We start from the raw sequence: 14,491 nt of genomic DNA on the forward strand, positions 1-14,491 counted from the left end.
GTGGAGGAAGGAAATAGTCATGGGTGGAAGACAATAGGATGAAGGGAAAAAAGTGAGGGAGGGAGAGGAAAAAGGAAAAAAGAGAAGAAAGGAAATAGAGGAGAAAGGAAATAAGGAAAAAGGGAAAAGGGGCGGGGGGGGGGAGGAGAAAAGGAAAGGGTTATAGGAGATAGAGACAACTAGGAGGTTTCTGAAGAAAGTTGTGAAAGGTAGGAGGTGATTCAGTGGGGACCGACTAGGTGGCAGACAGGAGGGGAAACAGATCTCATGTGTCTGACCTGTGACAAGAACCAGAATTAGTGTCTAATTTGAGCAGAGTTTAAGGAGCTGCTGGAGTCACTGTCAGAGTCTACATACCGTTGTAGTGTGAATGCTGATAGCCAACAGGTGGAAAAATGAGCTCTCACAGTACTATGCCAGGGACCTGAAAATTGATTCCTGGAATCTGCAGAGTGGGGAGAGCTCTAGGGAAATAAAAGGATAAATTCTATATCTTGCTTGACTTTTGAACGTATTGCCTGATTATATTAGTCTTTGGAAGAATCCCCAGGTCTTGATCAACAAAAGTTTACCTTGTTTGCAAATAATATACCAGTGATTGCAGGTGGTAACAACCATCGTATAATGAAAATATACGGAAAAAACATCACAATTTCTAATTGGACATGTACTCAGTCATTCAGAAAAATAAACTGTGAAGAGGAAGCTGCAACAATTTTCAATTCTTCCCCCTCTACCCCCTTTTTGGGAGTTCGTTAAGAAGGCCAAAACTGAAAACTGATTCTCCTAAAAGGTTGTCAGGGAAAGATAGTTTTCACAAACACGTATTTTTATCTCTGAATATGAACAAATTGCTCTATAAGGAAGATTGAATATTTTAACATAAATCTTGTTTTGAATGTGAAAAAGATGTTATGGTAGAGTCAGTCAGGTTGGAAAGGACTTCAGGATGTCTCTGGTTCAACACCTGCTCAAAGTAGGGTTGATACTGAATTCAGACCGGGTATCTCAGGGCTTCATCCAGTTGTGTCTTGAAAACCTCCAAGGACAGAAACTTTACAATGTCCCTGGACAATCTGCTCCAATGCTTGACTGTCCTTGGTGATTTTTCCTTCTATCATCAGAACCTCCCCTGCTTCAGGTAATGACCACTGTCACATTACTCCACCATGCACTTCAGTATAGTATCTAAACATTAAGGATTACTACTGTGCACTGGCCATTAATGTGTTTTGCTTTGGTACATACAGTTATGTAAGACACTAGTGGGAAGACACCCTTTGGTGACTGTAACAAATCACAGTGAACACTATTATGAATAAAAGTGTGATTGTCATTGTGGAATCACAGAAACACCTCAGTTTTTCTGCTGAAACTCCCATACAAGTAGTGACTAGTCTCAGCTTGCTTAACTTTTGAAATCTGATAGTACCACAGACCAGGATTTTTGGCTGCCAATTCTGCTAAGCCTTGACATAAGAAATACTGCTATATTTTGCACATAAATCAATAGAAACCTACAGTATAAATCCTCCAAACAACTCTGAGGTTTGAAAGTTGCTGGGAACAGCCTTTTATCTTCCTCTCTGCAGTTTTGTGTTGGTTAGACAAGAAAAGCTTTAAAGATTTCAATATGGACTTTGGGGAAAGGTCTTGGGGACAAAAAGAAAGAAAGGAAATACCATGTTATGAAACACTTGGATATCTCAGTTTCCTTTTAATCATAAGAGACATTTATCCAAGAGTTTGTGGTTGCCTTCTCTGGCTGCCAGAGGCAAGTAATGTTGTCTTATTGAAATGTTGATTTTCAGACAACTGCTGTGAACAAATAAACCGTTCAGATCTCAAAGTTCCCTTCTGTTGAAAGTCATCACTTACAGACACACTTCTCCATGCCCATTTGGTTTAGTAGCTTCATTTGAAGTCAATCAATACAGGAAGAAAATACCTGTAAGGTATAAACATGCAATTCTTGTTACTTTTTCTTCCTTTTAACTTGAGGAGAGCAACTAACCTTCCAGAATTAAAACGTGGACAACATTGACTGTTTGCTCTAAATGGTTACAAATTTTTTTTCCAAAATGAGGTGGTATTTTTGCTCCCTTTCACATAAATGCATAAGAAGTACTGTAAGTGCAAAATAGCTACTATTTTTCCCTTAGGTGCTATATTTTGAAATACAATAAGCATGTTGACTTCACCTTCTGCAATGAAAAAATCAGAGAGTCAGAAATGATTCAAAAACTGTAAAATAGCCAGTGTGTGATCAGACCACTTACAGACAAAATGAAAACGTATATTGAGAACCTCTCCATTGTTCTTTTAAGACGAGATTTGAAACTAAGCATCATATATTCAGGATTCGGGTGCCTCAGGATGTTATAGGGTGGATACTTCTTTCTGTTGAGGACCAAAAATTGCTAAAGTCTTTCACAAAGTTAAAATATATATTCCTCAAAAAGAAAAGTTTATATTTCACAGGAATAACCTCTTTTCAAAGAAAAAAAATTTCCTTGAAAATTCTTCATCAGCTCTGACATTCAGACTTCATCAATTCAAATGGCATGAGATATGCAGAGTATGCCATTGCAACCTGTGAAGACTATAATATTAACAGACTTTTTTTTAAAGCACAATTATAGGAAATGTGCATTCAAATGTCAAATCAGTTAATGTAGATAAAGGGAAGACTTATAAGCATAGCAGCATCAGAGTGCCTCAAGACCATAACTAAATATTTGACATATATTCCATTAAGAAAAGTTAAAGGACAGTCCGTTTGTCTGTTCCAGAGGATTTACAGCAGGATTTGTTCTTCTTTTTGCTTCATCCTGTTTAATTCTACAGAGCTTCTTGCATATTGCTTGTTGCCTTAGTAGCTGAGCACCTGCCAGTAATGAAAAGATTAAAAGCTATCACAGATCTGTTTTCTCATCCTTTCTCATTCTTCTAGGTGTGTCCGTATGTGAGTGGGTGTGTGCAGAAGGATGCATGCCTGTGAGAGAGAGAGAAGAACAGACATTCTTTTGGTAGGTTTGTTGTTGTTATGTTGCTTGTGTTTTTACTGAGGAAAAAATTGGATCAGAAGATGGTGAGATCAGGATGGATCTTCTTTTCTAAGATATTCAGCTACAAATGAAGGACTAACTTCATATCAGCCTTTCACACATGTTATTTTCTTCTGTTCTAGTCAAGTAACAGTTTCAATTAGGAATTTAGATGGCTTTAATATATCCTGGGGCATGGTATGGAATACCTTGAGCTTAGGGACCCAGACCATGAATTTTGTTCATCTTTTCGTTGCATAAGAGGCACAAGTCAAGCATGGAACAGCTCTGATGTGGTTTTCTAGTAACCTGTGTTGCTAAGGATGAAATTAGAAAGATATTGATGAAGGACCTAAATACTGTGAACTGCAATTCATTCCACTTCCTGATAATCAGATTTGTTTTAATAAGGCTTTTGGTTTTTCACTGGTCGTGGTTTTCCAAAGGGAATAAACACAGATGTTAAATCAGGCTGTCAGAGTGAAAAAAACAGACTGGGATATTCCCCAAACTGATGCACTCAGGGCTAACCAAGCAGAGGAGACAGGTCCAGCTAACCTTGCTCACCAGTGCTCACCAAAAGACATCAATGCAAGTGGCAGCAAAAGCAACAGACAAGATGAAACAAGAAGTCTGATTAAGGTTACATTGCAACTGGTGGAGCTGGGAGAACTTCTGAGCTCCCAGATGCTCCTACCCCCAATCAAGACATAATAAAGTCACACACCAGCCCTCCCCATACTGCCTTGGTTTCCCTGGGAAAGAAACTCAGGTAGAAGGAGCTAGAAAGGAGCCTCAGTGTCTTCTGCACAAGCTCTCTGATTTGGCCAAATGCTCCAGAATAGCATGTGCCTTTTGTTCAATCTACATGCCTCCCTATATTTTCTTTATTATGACTGATGGAAAGGTTTGTGGAGAAGTCAGCTATTCCTGAGCTTTAACAGACTAGTGGTAAAACTGCCAGAAGTCTCATTATGAAAAAAATTAGGGAAAAAATAAATTACTTTATAATATGCATGGCTAACCCAAACATTAAATCATAACTTAATTTCCATTCCACAGAAATAATCTCTGTATTTAGATATACAAACCTGCAGTGTTTCCTAAAGAAGAATCAATTGAAAATCTACATCATATGGGATAATATAAAAATACTTATTTAAAAATTAAGTTAAAATTAAATTTGATGTCTCAGTTTGTGTTTCTGCTTTCTCCCGTCTAAATCTTATCACTCATTTGTTTGTCTGTCTGAGGGGTTATCTGATAGTAAAAGACATAATCCCAGCGTATTTTGTTTTGACAGACATATATGCTACCCAACTATGAAAAAGGATTAAAGTTTTATTATCTGTCATATAGCATGCCTGTTACACAAAGTTAATCACCCTTTAAGGAGACAGACCTGCCCTTCATAGCGAGGCATCCAGCCAGGCAGACCTCAGCAACATCCCTCTGATGGGAGCAGGTACATGGGACATTTCCCCGATTGTCCTCTAGCACTGCTAGCAAAACAACCGGCGTTCAAAGCTGCATGACTGCCTTACTTCCTTCCCTTTCTTAGCTCCGTGGGCACTAGTGGTATGTTTTTGTATTTCTGTTAATTTTGCAGAAGCAAGAAATGGGAGGGACCTTTTCTCACGGTAACATTTCATATTTCCAGGCTGCCTTGTTTTTCCAGGCTGTGTTAAAGGTAAACAAACTTGACAAGACAAAGCTAACAGGTGGAGGACTTGATGTTTTCATCCTGTTTTTTGAGTCTGTTACAGGTAAACCTTTGATGGCTTCTACTAACCTCATTATCATTGGTCAGTGAAACCTAGCAAAAGTAACAAGTATCGACTGGGTCTAGCCAAGATGCATTTAATCTGAGAGTCAATAGTCACTACTTTGTTAAACTTCAGTGGCATACTGCAGGTTACCTGGATGACCTTGGCGATTCTGGTCTTTCCTTCTCCTTTTCTCCCCTCCTCAGTGATTTTACTTGGTATTTGTTTTGGTTCTGACACCTGTTCAGTCCTTCTTGGTTCTCAAAGTGCCAAATGGTTTCTCTACACTTGTAAGCAATTCTGCAGCACTTCATTTCTCCTAAGATACCAGTGAGTTCAAGCACACAGTTCTTACAGTTGGGAGATGCATTAGGGTAACTTTCAGTGTGGCAACTGAGGTGGCCATGGAAGACGATAATACAATCTTTTAATTTTTTTTTTAATCTACTCATTACAACAACTAAAGTAATTAGAAAGCTATATGCTCTTTGTTTCTTAAAAAATATGTCACATGTTCTACTAGGGCCCTAAAATAGCTTGAACCTTCTGGGTTCAAGCAAGCTTGTCTCCTGCTTTTGAAACTGTGCAAATAATGGTAGGAGAAGGGAACTGTTGCATCTTTTGAGTTGCCTGGCCGTGGGTCACCTTGACTTGTACTTTCACATTGTATGTTATATTTTGTGATGTACATCAGTTACATCAAGGGAGGCTACAAGGAATAAATATAGGTAGTTATAACAGCATTTGTAAAAATCTAACACTCCAAAAGAAAGGAACTCCAAATAAGCATATGAAGTAACACCTGCGCACATACAACGGAGCATGCTTCTTGGAAGGTACCTTAGTAAGTTTATTTAAGGAACAAGATAACCACCAAAGATCAAAATCTACCCATAACCCAAAGAGAAGTGAGCTATGCACAGCACTATTAAGAGTTTGGGCACTGCTGACTATTGATCCACCTCTGAGTGTTGCCTGTAAGAGAAACACTATGCAAGCCATTCAGTTTGCTTTCTTATGTTGAAATAAAAGACCCATAAAGGGGCACTTTTATCTTACTTACAGACAATTCTTTATTTATAGAATGGATTGCTAAGACTCCCTAACCGAGGGAGCGCAAAAATTTCTATTCCAGAGCGTCCCCACATTGTCCTGTGATGCAATTTTTACAGAGTGCTAAAACCAGTCATTCCTTCTTGTGTTAAAAAATATGATGCAAAGGAGTATGACTGTCTTTTGATGCTCTGTATAGCACAAAGATGAGCTCTATATGTCAGAAGTTACAAACACAGGGCTGCCAGGAGATTACAAATTAGGGACCAGCCTCTCCATAAAGATCAGATTCATTTGCAAATCAGTTATCACATACCTAAATAAGCAAATAACAATAATATAAATACATAGTATATCTTAGGTGTTATATTACATTTGAGGGAGAAAGTTATTTTCTTCTTGCCTGTGGTGCATTTGTGTCACACTGTCAAATGTTTGTTAAAAAAAAAAAAAAAGAAAGCTCACATTGGCATATGATAACATGCTTAAAGGGGTTTTGGCTTCAAGTAAACACTGAATATCATGAGATCTGTGATGAAATCATGGGAACTAACAATGATTGTCACATGACAGAGACTCCGGGGCTTTTTGCTGATACATTCAGCTGTCAGACATGCAACCAGCCACCTGCCTTGCTTCAGCATTTTCTCTTATTTTTCTTCTGACACCATAAGCATAACTTAGCTACACATATTCTTGCAAAAAAAAAAAAGGCTCGGAGGCAGGTTTTGTCTTTTCTAAAATTGGTTTTGGTACTGATTTTTTTTAAAATCTTACTAACAGAAAATTCAGAAAAATAAAGATGGTTGCTTTGAGAAGCTAGACTGCACTTGGGATTTTTGGGACTTCCAGTCTCCTTGTTTAAATGTAAGTCAGAGCTGCGGGGGTCCTATCCCTGAAATACAGTTGCCTATCCTAATCTTCAGATCCTGGAATAAGAGCATTTTTTTGCTCTGCAGCAGATTGCCTAGAGAGTTTGTGCCATGACACGGGCTTTCCATCTTCCTCAGGCAACCATGCAGGGTAAATGGAGACACCAAGAATCCTTGGAAGAGCGCTGCAAAACTAGGGTAGATGCCAGGTTCCTGGAATAGCCTACCGGCAATCCAGACAGCCTCAGGAAGAGTTTGCTGGACCCAAGATATCATGAGTTAAGCATTTTAGGCTTCACTGATTAGCACTTGCTGTAATTTTACTCTAGGGTCTCATTTTTGCTGGAAGTAACAGCAGCTGCTGCCTCTCCAGAGGAGCCTTCAATCTCGTGGAGAAAAATCTCAAGAGTCACTATAAAAGGAGCAAGACATTTGGTCTGCTAATAGGCCAAAACCTTAGCTCTTTGTGAGGAATAGAAGAGCAAGGGATAATACATGAATTAACCACTGCCATTAACTCTCCTTGATCAGGGAGGTAATGGACAACCCTCAACCTCAGGGAAATTTTGCTGCTTTTTCTACAAAACAGAGATCATTTGTGTATTGGTGGCCATCAGATCTAATATCAGATTGTTTTAAGTCTATTACTCTTGTATCAGAACATGTTGCATAAATTTGGAATCAGCACTGAACCCTTTAGCTGTAAATGTTTAGAAAGGTGTCCCTGATATACCTCACACAGAGACAGAAGACTAACAGAAAGAGTAGGGCCACACTGATACTTATAATATGCACTAGTTTGGCATGAATCTACCATAAATTAGGTTTAGAAAGTGTAACTTTACAGTGAATGTACTTATACGATGGATGAATTTGACCAATTTCATAGATATATAGTACATCTTATTGGAGCAATTAGATAAAAATTAGCAGAACTTCGAATGCAAACTAACTTGTAAACTTTTTATGAGTCTTGGCTTGGCTATAAAACAGAGTTATAAAAATCTAAAAGACGCTTAACACAGAGTCTGTTACATATTGAGAAATGTACTGAGTCACACACAGAAAAGTAGTAGTGAATTAGCCAGTAGTGAGTATTAGTAGTGAGAATTAGCCAGTAGTGAGTCAAGGAATTAAATATTTGACTCTCTAAGAAACAATATATTATTTATGTTAGATAAAAAATAAACATGTGCAGGGAATTTTAGAGAAACCTAAGGAGAGTTAACAACTGAGCAATGCAGTAGCAGATTACACCCAGAATGGCTATTGGAATCAAGAAATGAAATTACTCACTTAAGATTATAACATATTTCAAATACACTATATCCTGGTGTCATTGTGGGTACCTCAGGAAAAAAATGCTTAGAAACATTAATGCTTACAGGTTAACAAAAGCAAAGAAGATCCCTACAGAATCATGCATTCCTCATAAATCTTTCGAATGGTCAACTTGTCTTTGAATACTGCCTTGCACACCAGCCAAGATGTTTGAAAAAATGTGTAATGAAAACAGTAAAGTCCAAAAGAGGGCAACAGATATAAGAAGATATGGAAATGTCTGTGTATGAGAAGGATTAGCAGATGAACAGGGGAAGATATTTATCACAGATATGCTTCACATATTGTATTCATTAATTGTCATATATGACACAAGTCATACGCTAAATACAGGGTTTGAGAGGAAAGGCCAAATTTTCCATAAATATATTTCTTTTTTCCTCCCTATAAGACCTCTCTGTATTGACTATTCTCTGAAAAAGACAGCCTTCTGAAGAGAAGGATGGATGCATCCTGGTACCTTAATTTCTACCTTCCTAGAAGAGTAAAAAGCTACAATACCTAAAATATGCTCATCACAAAACCTGAATCAAGAATTCCATTGATGTCCCATGATCTGGTTCAGCCCATTACAGAGAGCACAGATGGGAAGTTCAGATGTGGATTAGGGCTTTTTCTGCACACTGCAATGCCTTCCCAGCATCTTTAATGAAACTCCTCTTGAGATATGAACATTAAGCTGTGTTCCTTCTGGCCTGTTCTTCATCAGGAGTAAAATTCTGCCCTCAGACTTTATTAATGATTCTGCTGATGATACATGAGATGAAACAAAGCACAGTTCATTCCACAAAACCAGCATTTACTTTTCTAGGCTAGGAGAAACATATTAAAATCGGCTATGATAGCTAGTTCTGTTAGAAAATTAATGATATGAGGCTCAAAGTACTGATTGCATATCCATAAGAGGTTTCATGTTCAAAGGGGTAACATTTGATGGAACTGAGTTTATATTTAGAAAGACAAGATCTGTTTCTTTCAAGCACTATGTTAGATTTGGATGAATTTCTATTAAATGCATTTCACATTTCCTTACTTTTCTTTTCTGCAATACTTTGCATTCTTTTGTACATCACTTAAAAAAAAAAATGAACTTTTAGAAGGCTAAAAGTACATGTTTTAAGACCTGACTGAGCAAACTGGACCATGAATAGCTGGAAATTTTGCTTTCCCCTATTTTTAACTGAACTGAAAACACTTGAATTGTTTGTGAACCTTTGTGTATATATTTTAGTGTTTGCAGTAGGAATGGCATTCTGGGCATGCCCACCTTTTCCTGCCTTGCAGCAATCCTCCAGTAATGGGCAACTCGGGACACTGTAGACCTTCTCACTAGGGAAAAGAGAAGTAATTGGCAACAAAAAAAGTCATCATTTCTATTGCCTAAATCTAAGGTACTTTTTAAAATGAACAACAGTGTCTGCAGTTTGATCAAAACAGCAGCAAGGAAAAAAAAGCAATGAAAACCCATTAATCAGTTCAGTTGTATTATTTTTATTCTGGCATCTTGCACTGCAGCTCAATATTACTGCATCTGGTAGAGCCTGAAGCATAGCCTTACAGATTGTATCAGACCTCAGGTGTACAGCCAGCACACACTCCCACATAAAGCTCTTGTATGGAATTAATAATTTAGTTGACCAGATGCCCTAAACAAGGTGTAATGGGTTTGTCAGCTTCATTTTGGTATGGCTGTCATATGCTATCACCTGAAGGAGTGTCATGAATTTAAATTAATCTTGAGCACATGGATGGGGAGAGGAGGTGAAGGTTTGTTTCTGGGCTGAAAAATGAACACCTTCAACAATTAACTGCCGTGCAGGTATGGGTGCAAACATACTCACGTTATTCTGCAGTGTACCTAGTCCTCCCAAATTAAGAAAATCTAAAACATTCAACAGTCCCACCAGTGGCTGACAAATCAAAACCAAAACCATGTAGGCAAGCTGGAAACCAGCCACGTCAACTCTAATGGAAAAGAGTTCCTTCAAGTAGCTTAGCCATACAACCACTTTTGCCTACTATTTAATCTGAAATACTCTCCCTCCCTCAGAATAAAAAAAATAGTGGCCATTAGTACAGAGTGATCTTGCTATGCTTAATAGCTACCAATGCATTTTTCTTCCAGTGATTTGCCCAAACACTTTTGAATCCTTATAAAATTTTAGCACTCACAGTATCTTATGGTAGGAGTGAGTTCCACAGTTAATTGTGCTTAACTTCTCATTTCCAGCCTGCATTTTGCTGCCTCTGTCTTATTTGTTTATTCTAGTGCTGATATCATCCTTCAGACAGAATACCTCTTCTTCCTTACTGATGTTTATGTGAATCCTAACTACCTCAATAAACTAAATTTTATAGCAGCATCCTGAAATTAAGTTATTTCCACAATGCTCAAATCAGTGCTGAATAGAGATAACCAGGACAGTTTAATATGCTACTAGAGTACCAAAAGTAGCACAGCAGCCTTCCTTGGCTCAGGAGGATAAATTAAGCCAAATGAAGAACCACACTGACAGAATATCTTTATGCAGTAGTATATAGTACTTTAAAACTATATGAAGAAAATGTGATCATATACAGCAAAATCTGTCAAAGATTGCTACACTGGGAATAAGTCACAGCATTGATTCTTTCTTCACATTCACAGGGAAACACACCTTCATACCATGCATTGGCATTGATGCCAATGTTGTAGCATCTCTGTATTAAGGAATCCTGCGTGCCAAATGTGGTTGATCAAACCAGTCGGGTACACAGAGTGGGAAAGAGCTGTCGCATTGAATAGCAGCTCTGCATTATGCCATTGGGTTCAACTTTTCACATAAGCAGTGTACTAAGCGCACATTTACCTAAGGACTGCAACGACAGACACGCACCTATCACGTGCCCTACTATGCCATATGATTCATCTCATCATGTCACCTGAAGCACATACGAAACTTGCACAGAGAGTAAAGAGATTTCAAATTATTTCAAGACTTTCTAATTCCCATAAGCAAGGAGACTAGAGAGCTCCAGGAACCATTCTTGAACAAGATTTTCAACAGGAAGGGGCAGGTAGGTTTTAGTAACCACTGCAAGCACACTAACATGTGTCTTTTGTTTGTAAGCCGCTGTTTTCTCCTTATTCATCCTGGCAACTGGACCAAGTAGAGCTCAGTATTCCCACCTAAGGAATAGCAACTGTCCCCAGAGCAACAACAGGGCTAGGGTGTGAATTAGTTGGCACTAAAGGAAAATACACTAGAAACGATTTGAGATTAGGTTCACATTTCTGAAATATCAAGGGAAATTTATACAAAAAGTAAGAAATTTCAAATATTAACTTTGTTCATGTGTGCGTAGAGATGCGAAAAATATTGTCTAAAATGCGTGCTTTTTTGTGCTTGCCTAGAGTGGAAACTGCGAAGATTTGTCTGTGTGCCAGGGAACAAACAAAAGGGATGCAGAGGAAGCAGTGCTGTGCTGTGAATTCTACAACCATTTTTATTTTATCCAAAGACATACATCTTGGAATCCATAATCAGTGTGTCCCCTCAGAAACCTGTCATAGCAGGCAGTAATAAATCATTCAGGCATTCACTCAGTCATTCACTTCATAGGTCCCACTGAATGCCATGGATCTTGAGATTGCTATGAATGTACACAACACTGAAAATACAACTGAGTTATGAAACAAACAAATCACACAGGAGAGGTCCTACTATGTTCATAATAGTAGTGCTAAAAGTGTTCAAGGAAAAGAACACAACTCAGTATGAACTTAAAGAAATAAACTCTTGTTACCAACATGACCAAATTACTTTAATATTCCTCCATGGGTTTCTCCATCTTGCAAGAAACTATAAAGAATGCACATAGAAACTGTGACACATTCAGCTTCTCCTTGATCCTGTGTAATCTCCATAGAGAGTAGCACATGTATGATGGTAATATATGTATGCTTTCAAGGGCAGAAGGGCTCCAAGCTAATAGATCTAAATTAGGAGGAATCTCTGCAAATCAAGATGTATTTGAAACTTTGCCATGGAGCGGAGCCTTCTGAAGTTCACACTGTTATCATCTCTCTTTAAATAAAAAAAACCCAGAGCATAACTTACTTGCATTCCGCAACTGTCTAGCTATTAGGGAATGTAAGGTTTGAAGCTACTTCACTGTCTATTAGAGTTCACCTTCTTTGGATATTGCTAGTGCAGGACCTATCAAATTTATGTGGTGGGTTTAATTAGTATCTCTGGACTGGGATTTAATTTTTAAGATCACACACTCCTTTCCCAGTACCTTGACAAATCAACAGCAGATTGCCACAAGTTAAGAGTAGCTTTATGCAGTAACTAAAGATAGCTGAGGTACGTATAGTTCAGTGACAAGTGTTCATTAGCAGTAAAGCTCATTCAGGAGGTATCTGCCTCCTGTTCAGTTGAGTATGCATATATTCCACACATCTGAATTAAACGCACCACTGTGTATTTTTTCCCAGGCTCATTTATGAATGTAGATCATAAAAAATGGCAATGTAGTGATAACGTTTTCGGGGAAAGGGAGATGTTTACACTGGCAGATTTTTTTAAAACATTTTTCTGGGGAAAAAGAAGAATATACCCTGGATCAGCTGAAATTCAAATCTGGTTTCTGATTGAGGATCACTGTTTGTATACTATTCATAAATGGAAATCAATACCCTACTATCACAACAGCATATCTATTATAAAGACATTAAATAAAGTTATTCTTCTATTGCTTTTTAAAAGGTGATAGAGAAAATGCTATTTTCTAAATAGAAAGACAAACCAATACATTTCCCATTGACTACTGGAGAACACGGATCCTGAGTCTTGGAGTTTAGCAAAAGAAAAATCTTTAGTGGAGAGCATTTTAAAAATGTTTGTAAGACATTTGCATTGTGTGACTTTGGATTACAAAACTGTGCAGGTGTAACCATGAGAGACAGCTCTCAAGCTTTTTCAAATGAATCAGCATGAAGATAACTTTTCCTCTCAGTAATATTGGACCTCAAGATTAACTCACCTGACATTTGTTCCCCATCCATTTCACCAGTGTATTTGTTTTGCCTGTTAGGTAGGTTTTAAATATATCAACAACACTACATACACTACAACATTGGGACTACTGGACAAGCTGAGCTATAAAAGGAAAATGAGATTTACAGTAGTTACACCATTTACTTTCATTATGGAACAGAGAGTCATTACCATGTTACTTGCTATAAACTTAGATGTTCAGAGATGGCTGGGCTTGTCCCCAGGCTGTGCACCTCCACAACAAAACTGCAATTTCTATTCTTGTTTACGTGTCACGTGATTGTATAGATTAACATAGCACAGACTGGCATGAATACCTGCTCCTGCTGAAATTGTGACTCTAGTATCAACTAAAAAGGCTGGTTCTGGCAAAAATAACAGTAAATCTACAGAAAACTTCATGGCATAAGTCCATTGACCAGGAGTGCTAGAGAGGAAAACAAAAATCCCCTGAATATTTAAGCAAACCTAAACTTCCTATACCTGTTGTGGAATGGTTGAACAACCTGACAGAAATCAGAATTAAACTCGTGTCTCTGCATACTAGTCATATACAACAATAAGGCATCGAAGCAGTACTTACAGCTAGAGAATATCAGTGGACATGAGTGTTCATCCATTGGGAAATTGTGCAGCTGCAGCTGGCACTCAGCATTGATGGTAAGCCTATGGAGAAACCAAGCGTCTGTTACTACACATCAGCACAATGAACAGCCAGAGGAAGAGGCAGGGTAACCTTAGGTATCATGCAAGAGCGCTTTGACATCCGTAAGTAAGGCTTGAAAGGAAAGGACTATATTTGCAGATTGTTCATTGGCTATTTAGGCCTGATCCAAAACAATAATAATTATCTAAAACCACAAATCATTTCAGACACAGCATTAAGAGTTTCTTGATCCCAAGAAATCTGTGCATATGTTTTTCTAGACAATTCATCATCGAAGGACATGGGATGGAAACAACTATTCTTTACAAAAATAACAGGAAAGGTGGCTGATGTGGTGGTATGTAATTCCACAAAATTAAAACCTCATAAAGAATCTTATAAGGAACATTCTCCACATGTACTTATAGTGTGAACTTAAAAGTCTTTCAGTCATTTTGGGCTGTCTCTCAAAAACTTAACGTGCCATTCTCAGTTGTACAGATGTAACAGATCAGCAGAAATGTCTTCAGCCCCACTTGAAAGCTTGTTTTACGTGATATCCCTAACACAAAGGACACTATGAATGAAGCTGATTTTAAAATGACTATTAAAACCAGATAATCTTCAGTCTGATAGCTTACAAAGTAAAACTATTTACCCAGGTCAGTTGCATTAAGTGCTAGTTTATTATACAGTATTTTTCAGGAAACAGACACATTAATTG

At 37.9% G+C, this 14,491-nt stretch overlaps 1 protein-coding gene across 1 annotated transcript in view; it reads right to left on the reverse strand.

Annotated features, from left to right (window-relative positions):
• Positions 1-14,491, reverse strand: part of GABRG3 (gamma-aminobutyric acid type A receptor subunit gamma3) — a 326,786-nt gene that overhangs the window by 140,318 nt on the left and 171,977 nt on the right. Inside the window, exon 5 of the mRNA XM_075491925.1 lies at positions 13,705-13,787. Within this exon, the coding sequence (XP_075348040.1) occupies positions 13,705-13,787 (83 nt within the window). The remainder of the gene's footprint in view (positions 1-13,704; positions 13,788-14,491) is intronic.

Source organism: Mycteria americana, chromosome 1 (genome assembly GCF_035582795.1).
Source record: "Mycteria americana isolate JAX WOST 10 ecotype Jacksonville Zoo and Gardens chromosome 1, USCA_MyAme_1.0, whole genome shotgun sequence".
Classification (NCBI taxonomy): domain Eukaryota; kingdom Metazoa; phylum Chordata; class Aves; order Ciconiiformes; family Ciconiidae; genus Mycteria; species Mycteria americana.